Genomic DNA, 13621 nt, shown 5'->3' with positions numbered 1-13621 from the left:
TACAGTTAAATTAAAATAAAATAAAAAAAACAAAAAGTAATAGTAGCACTAAAGGAAAAAAAGAAAGAAGACCACTTCTCACTTCTGAGACAGTGTTCTTAAATGTTCGCTAGGTACAGATTCTGTATAAAAGTCATATTAATTCGTCAGACCTAGCTTGCTTGTTTTGTTTGCGGATGTCGGCACATTCCACGTGTAAACATGGACAATTTCTTTGACAGCTACCACTTGCTTATTTTATTATGCTACCTTATTACTTCATATCATAATCATAATAATATACCACAACAGGTATGCAATTTGATTTTGTTTAGAAAAACAATTATTTCCCTAAAAGAGAAATTAGTATTCAATTCGCTGGATGTCTGTGGTTTGATACATAAATAAAATAGATGGTATGATTGAGTAAATGTGTATTGGGTTTGTATTTTTTATTTTTTGAAAATTATTTTTATTTTTAAAAGATTAGAATTCTGAAAATATGTTTGGTTTCATTTTTTTTAAGAAATAAAAATACTGAAAATATATTTTTAGAAGAAAATGTATTTTTAAATTTACTTAAATTACATTCTTTGGTACCGCGTTTTCATTTTTTTCAAAACGAGATTTTTGATTTTAACTGAAAATATTTAAAACACAATTTTATTGTTTTTAGATTTTGATTCGTTTGAAAAAAAAATTCAATAAAAATGAAAATAAAAATCCAACCAAATATATTTTCATCATATTTTTTATTTCCAGTTAAAATGAAAAAAAACTAAATTATACACCCCTAATTTGTCCTTTGGCGTTTGAGGTCAGCACATCTAAATCATAGGTGCCTTTTGTATTTGCAAATTGCTCCAATGATTCCGTTCAGGAATGATTAACGATGAATAACGCTTTTTTCTTTTGGTAAACATTAATGGCTCAATTCTTGTAGTGATTAGGCTGAGCCGTTGCGTGATTTGTGTAATTTAAATGTAGGTATGCTACTGTAGGAAAATTGCAGGCAATTTGTAGTACAATTTTGCTTAATTTTTATGTATTCTTAATGCGTACACTTTTTAACTTATTAGATGTCTTTTTCAATATAAATTTTAAAATAATTATTTTAAAAAACAATAATTTCATCATATATAAAATAATTTATAATTAGATAATAATATAAAAATAAATTATAAATAAGTTTATATTTCTATTTTGTTTTTAATAAAACAAAATATTCATACTTCGAAAATTAGAGACTAACTTTTCAGAATATAAAAATTCATTTAAAGAACTGACTTATTTAAACAAACAAATGTTTTTTATATAACACAGACCTTTCATATTTTCATTATATTACCTAAACTTTGTAAGTACACAAAAAATGCTCAATCAATTGTATAAGTATAGAGAAGCTCAATTAATGAATGTAACTCAATAGGTAAAATTCACAAATATTTTCTGATAGAAATAATTCTAGTCAAGTTAGATAGAACTAGATCGGTCGAAGCTAAAAGTATGAAATGTGGAGGACTAATTGATATTCTTAAGGTGAATGAATTGTAGGATTTTCTAACATTCATTCATAGGAAATATGATAATTTGAATCAAATTTATGCTCTTTTGCACTAAGTTGTTCGCCCCAAATAGAATAAGTGAAAGATGGACTACTTCTTAGAGTTGAAGAAGTACATGGAATTAACTTCTCTCCTCGCTTGCAGCAAATTTATAGAGATGGTGACCTAACAAATGAAACTTATAGCCCAGAGTTGGTATTCTGGTCTTCATTTGGAGTTTGATGTGGTTGGATCTCAGATATTATCTAGTGGTAGGTGAATAATCTTATTAAACACATGTCATAGGGTAATTTAATTTTTTTATTATGTAATAAAATTATCTATTAGTATAATTTAATGTACAATTAATATACATAAGTAATGCTAATAATAATGGTTTAATTTACATTAAATAAAGATTATATGTGATGTAGTATTATTTTGAATAGTGGTTATAAGTCCAATATCTAAAAGTTTGGTCACTCGGATTGGAATGAGTACTTTGGATTGGAGGTTCGTGACCTATCCAAAACAAGAAAAGGACAACATACATAAGCTAACATGCAAGTTACCTTACATGATAAGGTCAGAACTTAGAAGCGTCTTATATGGGAAGCCAGGCCCAGGAGTATTCTCAACATTTGTCATTATATAACTTTATGTGCATTTTATTTATTATATTAAATTTAAAATGATCCAACAATAAACGGAGCATACCTCGCAAAAGTCTCCATAATACAAGAAGACCTATATCAAGATATTAAAACAAATACAACAGGTAAGTTTATCTATACATAAGAAACTTAATCTTGCTAATAATTTCTATCATTGGGATTGGAATGAATTTGAGGTTGCCTTATTGAAAGTCGGGGACCAACCATGATCAGTGAAACAAAATGCATCACTTCTGCGTCATAAACGCATCTGATGATTTATTCATGAGCAATCATAGTGCTATATACATACATTTGGTTCAGATCTTTAATTTTCAAGTAGAAAGGCAAAGAAAATGAGAAATCATTTTGTACTGGCCTTAGGGAGAACTAATGATTCATCTTTTCTCATAAATATACTAAAAATAGGAGAATGATTAATCTTTACTCGTATATATTTACTCTATAAAGTAAAGTTAATCATATTCTTTGTATGGGCATGCAACTATCTCATAATTATATTTCCAATTAATTACCCCTCTCGCATAAAGGTTTATATAATGGTTACCTTTCATCAGCATGATATATTTCTGCATTATCATACAAAGTTTTGGTTATTGTCTAGTATAAGAAGCAAATTAGTTATGACTTTTGTTTGGACTTTGATTCATGACTTATAAAACATTGAAAGTGTAAATTACATTTTCCTTGTCCTTGTTACTAATAGGCATGGGCTATACTCTTGTTTTAAAATAAATATTTTATTCTTTTTAATTAAATATATTTGTAATTTATATATATTATAAATTTTTAATTTTGCTAATTTGTCCTTCCCTTAAATCTTACTTTCTTTTGGACATCCAAATTAACCTTGTGAAGCATATGAATTATCCTCTCCTTAAATTAGAACCAAGTTCTCACAACCTCCATTTTACTGGCTAAGTATTAAACCATCTTTATTTTTTTTTTACTTTGTTGCCACCAATAGTGCCAACTGTGAGTTCAACCTGTAAGAAGCTTCAACACTCCCTGTTTTTTTGTTTCCATGAATCAGATAGCATAAAACAGCCCAACACAGGAGGATAATCTTTTAGACCATCTTTTAGATATAAGGATACAAAGGTAATATCCATATGACCATAGAAAAACATTTTTTTTTGTCAACCCTTAACAAACATAGAAGCAACCCATAGAAAAAAATATATGCTTTTAGACAACAATTTGGTAAGATTTGAAAACTTGTACTATTCTTTAATTAGAAATAACGCATGTATAAATAAAAATATACAATAAATATGTATAAGAAAACCATTATAATCGTAGGATATAATAAGAATAATATAATAGAGAGGAATAATGAATTAATTGTATAATTGTGGGATATGACAGGGATGACAATCAAATAATTAATGTTAACATATTCTGCTAACATATTCTTCAAAAAAAAATATTCTGCTAACAAACTCTAATTGATTGATGCCTTTCAAAAAAAAGAAAAAAAAACTCTAATTCATTGATAAAATGAAAATTAAAAGATACTATTTCCTAATATCTCTAGGTATCATTTAGGATATATTCTGTTTTAACTCCCTCTCTCAAATACAAAGATGTTGTACACATTCCCGGTTTGTCATGGAAGATCCAGAATTTCGAGTGAGGGAATGACTTTGTGAATCCATAACATCCTTTGAATTGTGCTAGAATTTTATCTCAAATGAAGTACACAACAATTTCTTTGTGCTTGGTACAATCATGTCATGGGTCACTGAATTATATTCTAATGCATCTGCACTTTGATGGTCACATCAAATGACTAACTTACGTTGAAATGTTCCAATGGTGCTTTGATGCATGGAGGAATTATGCAACGATTCGCCATCTCATTTTAATCATCAGCAGTTTTAGTCTCTGGATTTAAATTGGAACTATTGGTGATTGGATATTTTTTATTTATTTTCTAATACTTTTTATTTATTTATTTGACCCCTTCAAATAGCATGACTTTTAAGGATCGATATATAAGTAACAGCCTTTAAAAAATAGGAAACTAAATAAATCAATCAAAACATCTCAAGTGACAAAACATAATTTAGACAATTTTTTCTTCATCTGTTTTTCCCGTTTTCTTTGTTGGTTAAAATAATGAGCTCAAGAGTCATCTTCAGATTCTTCACAACGTATGGCATGTGTTGACCGTAGTGTGCACTTCAATTTCAGTCAAGACTTTCTATTTCACTTGTTCTTTCATTGCTTCAAAATAATTTGTTTGAACTCACACCGCGTGACAATAACATTGCAGCCATATTGCACTTTTGGTTGCTATATATCACTTGTATTCTTGGTTTGACTTGGTCTATGAGTGATCATATTCTTGACTTTTGGCCATTGAATTGCGGGTCTTTAGGGCATTAATGTCTAAAACAATTGCAATGAAACTCCCCCAAGTCCAACAACCATAAAAAATTCATGAAACTGGTGAAATCACTATAGCAAATCTAATGATCCCAAAGCAACCAAAAACTGAAAAACCGCTTTGTTAAATAAAACAAAATGACCATTTGTAATTTTTATTAGTTATTAGTTATGACTTATTAGTGATTTAGTGTACCTTTCATTTTCAGGCTTACATTTGGCTTATTTTCTAAACACTAACCAAACCTATGTATAGTTAGACTTTATATTTAAATAAGTTTTTCTATAAACACTTACAGGAGAAAAAATAAAATGATAAAATGAATCAAATTTCTCCTATAAACTAAATCATCTTAGGCACTTAATATTTTTTATAAAAAACTTTCATTTAGCTTCTCCAAGAGCTAAGGTGCCGATCTTAGCTTCTAGATTTTATTCATTTTACTTTCTTGTCTTTTTTTTTTTTCCTAATAAGTATTTATCAAGAAGTTTATTCAAACAAAATTTATTATTAATGGACCCCAAAAAAACAAAATCGCAGAAATAAGGGATTGTCGGTAAAGCTGCAATACATCACATGCTTAATTTTACCTGCTTCAATATATTGTAATCACAACAGGCACTGTGCCACTAAAATGAAGCAAAGAAACAATTAACAGCATAAAGTTTCTCTAGATCTATACGTTTAAGAAAGGAATAAAAGTACTTGTGCTTATTTTTATATGATTGATTCTGCGCAGATTAATAGATTCTTTTATTCGGCTTTTGGGTGTTGAGGTAATTCCACTCTTTAATTAAAACCAGAATATATAGTTTTGTCCTTATGGGGACTTGTCTCCTTTTTACATTATTTTATTTACTTATGATTAATCTATATATACTATTGGGCGAATAAAAAATAATTACTTCTTTGTATTTCTAAAAGGATTTTCAGAAAATATAGTATTTTTTTTATAATTAAGCTATTGTCAAACGTGCAGGTAAACTTAGTTATGAAAACTTCTTTTTTTAAAAAAAAAAAAATCACATACAATGAATCCAATACTGGTAGAACCGTAGAAAGGTACACTTTGATATGATTATCAATTTTTTGACCAGAATTGAAAAAGAAAGGGGAAAAAAGAAAATTTGGAGTCCAAGTGGAGTAAATGAATCTTTCCTTGCCCGTGTCTTGCTTGCTTGTAGAAGAAGTAGCAAGAAAAGATAATCTGCAACAAAAGTGTAGTTGTTGGTTGGGCATGTGCAAGAAGACACCAACAATTAGGGGTATTTGGGCAAGTAGAGGAAAGAAAATTGAGGACAAATAAAGTGATGAGATGGAAGGTGTTTCTCCATGATGTTTGCAACAATTGGGAGAAAAGAATCTGGTGGTAGATAACTTTCAAAAACAACTTCGCTGACCCTAATATCAGTGAAATAAACCCTGTCAGGAATTTAGAATAATAAATATTCAGAATTCAGATGCCAAATATGTTGTTAACACTTTACACATATATTTCATCACAAGTTCATCCATTTCTACACCCCCCTCTCTCTATCTCTTCCTTATATCAATAGCCTAAATATCTAATGCCAAGGGGTCCATGCATAGAATCTTCACTGTTAGAAACATTTCTTTTCAGATACTGATAACAGCATTGACTAGTTGGTAATATCTTTGGTGAAAATGTGAAATCATAGCCACAAGCGTTGGTAAGATGGGTGGTTGTTTGTTATCACCTGATAATTTGGCAATGGATCAGTGATTAACTTCGCTATTCTAAGGATGTTCCAACCAAAACTTGCCTTCCAATAGAAGTTGTTTCTGAATAATTCATGTTTTGCTAGAGACAATATGATATTTCTGCAGTCTAGGCATGACAACTAAGGAACACCCCTTTGTCTTCTCAATAGGTTTAGCTAACTTGAAAGCTCTAATCAGATTCTCAATTAAGTCTTTTTCACTCAACTTCCTAATTTGACTTAAAACCAAAGATTCCCCACACCTCAACTATTTTCATCCCTCCCCCTTTTGGGCTCCAAGTTTCAAATTCTATTCACACTAGTGAACTCACTCAATGAGGAGTCTTAAAACCAGTCAATAACTCAAGAAACCTCAGTGAATTCTACTATGCGTGACCTGGCATGACTAAGGGGGTCACTCCTATTTGTTGAGTGTGTCCTCTAGAAACCATAATATTGGACCCAAGGATTAGAGGTACAATTGTCCTCGATCGGACTATCCACAACCCTTCAAGCGTCAAACCTGAAAGGCGCAAAAAGTTACTTGATCGAATAATCCACAATCAGATTGTCCAAATTCAGAAACATTTGATGAACAATTAATTAGCTAAATTGAGTACAAGAACTTTAGTAGCACAATCACATATCTATAAATTCAGCAAAAAAACAAACCAGCTTGTAAGTGGTAGTAAAAATTAATGAATAATCATCAAGAGCATACACAAGAAGGGATTTACCCTGTCATCACCAAGCAGCTAAGCATCTACACATATCTCAGTAAGTAAAAGTAACATTTTTCATAGTTCCATCTTTTCACCAATGTAAATCAACCTCTACTCTAGTATCCCAAAAAAGATATTAAATTAAGACACTTTACCAAATACCAAATCACCGGCATCTAGGAGATATAAGGTTAGTCCAGTGGTTGCGGAAGGGTGAAGGAAGAATGGACAGGTTGCAGTCGCAGGTTCAAATCTCTCCAACTGAGATTTCTAAAAAAAACTAAAAAAATGTAACATTTGTGGATAAAAAACAAAAAACCACGATCTCCAAAACCTAACCAAATATCAATAATTCACGATTCACCAACAACAGCAACCCCACCACCTTGAGTCCCATTCCTTCTAACAAGAGCAAAGTACCCCAAAACAGCACAAACCGCAGCAACAAAATTCCCTTCTTTCAACAAAGTCCTCATCACAAACCCGAAAATCTCCTTAGTAATCTTCCTCCCCTCCACCACAAGCGTCCTCTTAGGCTTCCCAAAGAAGGCCAAGAGCACCACAATCGTGATCCAAGTCACCACCACCGCGGGAACCATAACCACCATAGCCGCCACCATCGACAGAACCCCGAACACGGTACCCAGAAGCACCGAAGCATAGAGCGCCGGCCACGCCGAGGTGGTGGAGGATTCAACTTGCAGATTGTACCATGAAAGCGTGGATTTGAGTAAGTTCCATGAAGATGCCAAAAGGGTACCGTAAACAACCAGAAATAGACATGCCCATGTTCTCCTCTTGCTGAAGATGTTCAGAATTAAGGTGTATGCGTAAGGTGGGTGTTGTTGTTGTTGTTGTTGCTCCTCTTCTTTTGCCATTTGAGACAAATAAAGCTCGAATTTTTTTTACCTTGCTGTGTTCTGTGTTCTGTGGATCAATCTGGGCAGTGACCGTGTGTGTCTCACTCTATGCGGTCGGATTTTTTTTGTTAGGATTAATCCTTAAAAGTTTTGGTCATTGTGTCTTTACTCTTGTGTTATCCACACTACTAGGATACTATCTCTCACTTTCGTTTTGTTGGTAAAAGACAATTTTTTTTAAAAAAAATTATATATCTTTAATTATTTTATACGATTTACTACCTTGTTTCTGTATTTTGTTTATGTTTGAAATTAAGACACAAATTAAGGAATATTTAATGTATGTAAAATATTTGGACTAAAATATACTTATTTAATATATTAGAATTTTATTTTTCATGTATTTGAAAGCTTTTAAGAAGATTGTTATACTTATTCTCATATTGAGTCTAACTCAAGTTTAGTGGCTTTCTCATATAGAGATACTGACACAAGACTAGAAGATAATTTAAAGACCTTGACTCTGTCACCAAAAGATAATTGTATTATTTAAACTTATCATATTAATGATATAATGGAAAAGACCTTCGAAGGCAACAAGAATTCACAACCACCCCCCCCCCCCCCCAAAAAAAAAAAAAAAACTAAGATCCAGTCAATTAAAATCCAATAATGAGAACCACATGTATGGAACATTAGCACTGTCTATGAAAAATAATTAGTTCTCACTATTAGTTAATATAAAACAACCTAGATCAATTTTGCGCCCTTGCCCTAATTAACACCTATGATCCTCTAAGAGCTATCATAATGGTGAGAACCAAAAGAAATAATTCCAATTGCTCACTAAATCCTCCTGGGTTATTAGAGAATGGACAACTGACATCACAACTAGCACTTGAACACATTAGCATCCCAACACTTAGTACTAACACCCATAAGCAAAAGCATATGAAAAGACTCATTAATGAGCAAGAACATTTAATAAAACAATGAAACCAAAGGTTGCAAATATTAGAGGTACAACCAATTGATACATCTTTCTACTAGAATCCCACCTTATAACTTCAATTGTGCGCCAAGTTGGTTGAATCCAATTGCCACACAGCCTTATCTTTGAGAGTTACATCGTGGCACACAAGAAAGGTAGCCAAAGCCATCTTGAAAATATTTTTATACTCTAAGTTCTTACATTGACATCCACGGTGATGATGAGATCTTGGAGATCAATCAACCACTATTTGAGAAAATCTCCATGTTCTTGATCCCAAAAAGTCTTAGAGAGTTGCCAAAGATAGATTAGTATGATGGAAAGAGAGACTCAGGAGAGCATCTCGGCATGTTCGAATCCTCAGTGTCTTACATAAGAGCTATGGTATTAAGTGTAACATCCCCAACTTTTAGAACCTTTTTCTTCTTCTTTTATACAATATTTTATATTGAACAATCTAGAAAGAAATTCAAAATTATGTTCCCCACTACTGCAATCAAAATTTTAAAATTTACTTAATTATTATTTGTAATAATTAGCTTGGACTGAGGTTGGAGAATTGTTAAAATGACGACTGCATCCTGATTTATTAGTATTTGTGGGCTAATAGGAGTGAGCCAGGACTGGTCTGCCCAATTCGAGATTGATTTGAATGGATTCGGATTTTGAAAATAAACTCGGTGAATTTTTTTAGGAAGAATTGGAGTCATGTTTTGGATCATCTTAAACTGTTTTAGTGTTACAAGTTTTTTAACAACTATTTATTAGCATTAAATCCTTTCTTATTTGATAATTAGTATTTTTTTATCACATGATATTATATTTATAACGAAATTAATTTTTTAAAATATATATTGTAAACTATATCTTAATTTAACTTTTGCACTTCTTTTGTTCTACCAATTAAATATACATAATGTTAAAAAATACTGTATTAAAAAGTCAACTTACTTTTGTCATATCCCCTAATTATATTTGAAGTCTTGATTGACTCAGGTTTAAGTTTAAATAAATAAATGACTCGACCAAATTTTGAGTCATGTGTAGACTAGGATAAATTGGGCTCAACTTGACCCATGCTCATCCCTTAGTGGCCGACATGAGAAAAAGCCTACGAGTGTAACATGAAAATCTGAGTTTAGAATCCTATTCTATATATTTAAATATAGTTCTAATAATTTCTCTTGAAATTTTATAAACTTCCAAGAAAAACTAATAAAAACTCCTAATTATCTATCAGAAGACTGGTAAGTATTTGTCTGGCCTTCAAACTTGATAAAACTGACATAGTTAGTTCATTATTTTTTTGTTAAATACATAAAAACATAAGTTTCATAAAAATTACAAATTTATTGAGTTAAAATGAATTTAATATTAATCTAAGATGTTAAACAAAGGAACTAATATTGTTTTGGAGTAGTATCTCAATCGGTAACCTACATAAATCAAGATGTATTCACATACTTGGTTTAATTGAGTCAACAACTTCTTATCCATACTACCACTTAGGCATGCGTGAACCCCCAACTTGAGTCACACAGGTCACGTGACTATAATTGTCTAACTAACTTTCTTGCTTAAACTTGTGTATATAAGTAGGTCTCAAGTATGAAACACCTCTATCTCTCATTATCTACTCTCTATCTCATAAACTTCTAGCGTGAGAGTGCTTGCAGGTACTCCACCGTCGTCATGTCATCATTATTGTTGTGTTCCACCGGCCAACTCAGCTCTTAAACCCAAGATATGAATCGTATCTCTGTCATTGAAGTGAATCTGATCCAAATCCATCGAACAATATCAATCACTCCTGACTAGGTCAATCAATACACCAAACCTAAAAAAAATTATATTTTCTGTATTCATAAATACCCATCAAAGTATCAAAATTTAATGAGTAACAAATTCTATTCGTAGAAGAACACATAAATACATACAACAATCTATTTCATCACACGTAGTACTTTTCAGATTAAATGACAATATAGTTTCATTTCCAATGTATTTAAATTAAAATTTAAAAATATTTTAAAATTTAGTTAAAAACAAAACTAACTCCATTTTTTGCAATTACCTTAGATGTGCCCTTAATAAAGCTAAAAAACATTTGAACTAAGAAACGTGGGTATTATTGTGCTTGGGTCCAGGTTTAAGCAAACAAATTATCATAAAAAACAAAACACAAGTTCAAAGACAATATATACCCAGTTAATCCATTAGGTCAATGGATAGAATAGTGTACTTATCAAACTTTGGAGCTGGCACACGTTAGGGTGGATGTGGTCAAAGTGAGCTCCTGGACTTCGCATGTTGGTTTTGAAAGAGGTCTTTGTTAAAAGGAAAGGAGGGGGGACCTGCAAAACAAAGGATAAGTGCACAGGTATGTTTGCTCGTGTGTGTTGAGGGATCAATGGAACCTGGTATTTATAAGAGTGGAGTGAAGCTACGGATCCTTGTTTGTAGGGGCTGTTATAGCCTTTGCAGATAATTACTAACTTATGGATAATAACCAATAGCTTATAGATAATGTTAAAGATAATATGTAGCTTAAAGATAAAAGCTAATAGATAATTGTACTTTATAGATAATGTGTGATTTTGTAGATAATTAACTACCCGCCAAGAGATAAAAGATAACAAGATATTCAAATAATAAGAGGTTAGCAATAACCTATCAATTAGGGAGCCTGACTGCTAAAGGCCGAGTGTCCAGTGTTGAGGATTGTCTGATGTCCGGGGTAGTAGCCTTGACAAGTAGGAGGGTGACAAGTTTGTCAAGCCCCCAAGCATAGATGAGTGTTTGTCCGATGCCGAGTGTGGTAACCTTGACAGGTAAGAGAATTGCATGTCAATGTAGCTTGTCAAATCCCCAAGCCTGGACAAGTGTTGTCCGGGTAGGTTTTGTCAAGTTGTTCGGGATGGACATGTCTTTGATCTTGCAGGCTAAGTCTAACGTGCCTAGTGAGGGAAGTCTTTAGATTTAACAACTCTATCCTTTTTTTACCGTTGGAAGGTACACTAAAGACATACGTTACATTTTGTCCGTTGCCACAGGTGTGTGCGGTGCACACAAAGTACTCTTGCATATGTGTCACTCATTGAGTGGATACATACTAAAGACACGATTCGTGCGTGAGTGGGGCTGCGTTGTGATGCAAAATTTTAGGACACCACTTCAACTCCTGCCAGTTACCAAAGAGTCCTCATCCTCTTTAAATGTAGGGGACATTTGATTTCGGGGCACCGTCACTATGATTTCCTGTCTCTTGAATCCTCTTTGCTTTCATGTTTGTTTGTTGTGACTTCCTTTCTTCCTCATTCACTTCTTCAATCCTTCGAGGGATTTTGTTTTTGATAATGTCTTCATTTTTGTTTGACTCCACCATCGGCATAGGTGACAGTGATTCTGGGGATTCGATTCAACAACCCCTGATGGATCGGGAGGTTATTTCCATTGGTGATTCCTTCTTGGAGGATACTCGTTGTGGTACCTCCGATAGTGAGTCCTCTTTCTCAGAAAGGGTAAGGGCTTCGTGTCGTACTGATGGAGGCACTTCTCGCCTTCACGAGAGGGCCTGGCCTTCCGCTGATTTCGGGGAGCCTATCTCGATTAATGTAATCCTCCCCTCTTCTGCTTCTGGGGAAGTGAGGAAAGGTACTGGCAGTGGAGATGCTAGGGCGTCTCCCCACGTGCGACGTAGCCATAACACTAGGTTTCCATTGTCCTTACTATCGTTGTTGGTTATGAGTGAGTGAGGGACGATGTTTTGAAGTATAGGTTTGTTCTCACCTTTACGGCGAGCGTCGTTGCTCTACGATGCCAGGTGAAGATGGCAAGCCTTGAGGACTGCTACAAGATAACCGTCCATGCTTGCGGGAGTGATGACTTCCCTTTCTTGAGGGTGGCGTCGGGTAATCCGCCCTTCTTCTTTATGTATAAGTGTTTGTTTGGGGTCTTAGGGCTTGTTCTCTCCTTGGTCATCTTCCAGTGTGCTCTGCTTGAGCAATTGAATGTGGCTTCTTCTCAGCTCTACCCAAACAGTTAGGCAATGGTGAGAACTTTTGAATTTTTGTGTCCTTTCTTTAACATCCAGCCCAATGTGTCGGTCTTCTTATACTTCTTCTTGATGAAACTAGCAGGAAAGATTGGTTGGATCTTCTTGAACAACGTGTCCAAGAAGTTGTTCGAGTTTGACTCAAAAGTCTTTCGCCGTTTCAAGGACTATTTCTTCAAGGTCCTGGACTCGGGTGTCGTGACTGATGGTTTTCCACTGATGCTCAACAAGGACAAAGAGCCTCACTTCCCGTTCTACTGGGAGGTTGATCCCACCATGTTTAAGTCTTTCGATGAAGACCTACTGATCCTCATGAAGAAGATGCATAAGGCCATCTTAAAGTAGTTGTCGGTCTCCTTCGACGCATGGGCTATTTTGTTTCTTCCCTCAGCAAGCGATCCCCTTGTCGCCTTGGACGATAAATGTTTGGCCTTATATTGTTTTCTTATGTTTGTACTTGCATTGAGGCTTGAACTAACACTTGCTCGTGTTGTTGTTGCTCGTTTTGCAGGTATTATGGGTGACTTCGCTTGGAGGCCACTCATGAAGCAGGTCGGACTTGCAGTTGGGATTATGCCACCATCTGCTACTGCTGCCACTGAAGGGGGTCAACCTGTTGTTGAGATTGGCCCTATTGTTGTTAATACTGCTAAGATTGCTCCCAATGCCCCTTCATTGCCTATT

General features: G+C 33.6%; 1 protein-coding gene across 1 annotated transcript; it reads right to left on the bottom strand.

Annotated features, from left to right (window-relative positions):
* Positions 1-6964: 6964 nt before the first annotated feature.
* Positions 6965-8092, bottom strand: LOC114417203. Its single transcript, XM_028382324.1, has one exon. The coding sequence runs from the start codon at positions 7908-7910 to the stop codon at positions 7386-7388; it is 525 nt and encodes a 174-aa protein (XP_028238125.1). The 5' UTR covers positions 7911-8092; the 3' UTR covers positions 6965-7385.
* Positions 8093-13621: the final 5529 nt, after the last annotated feature.

The sequence above is a fragment of the Glycine soja genome, chromosome 6, assembly GCF_004193775.1.
Source record: "Glycine soja cultivar W05 chromosome 6, ASM419377v2, whole genome shotgun sequence".
Classification (NCBI taxonomy): Eukaryota; Viridiplantae; Streptophyta; class Magnoliopsida; order Fabales; family Fabaceae; genus Glycine; species Glycine soja.
The sequence above is the reverse complement of the archived record's forward strand: the minus strand, read 5'-3'. Positions and strand labels throughout refer to the sequence as shown.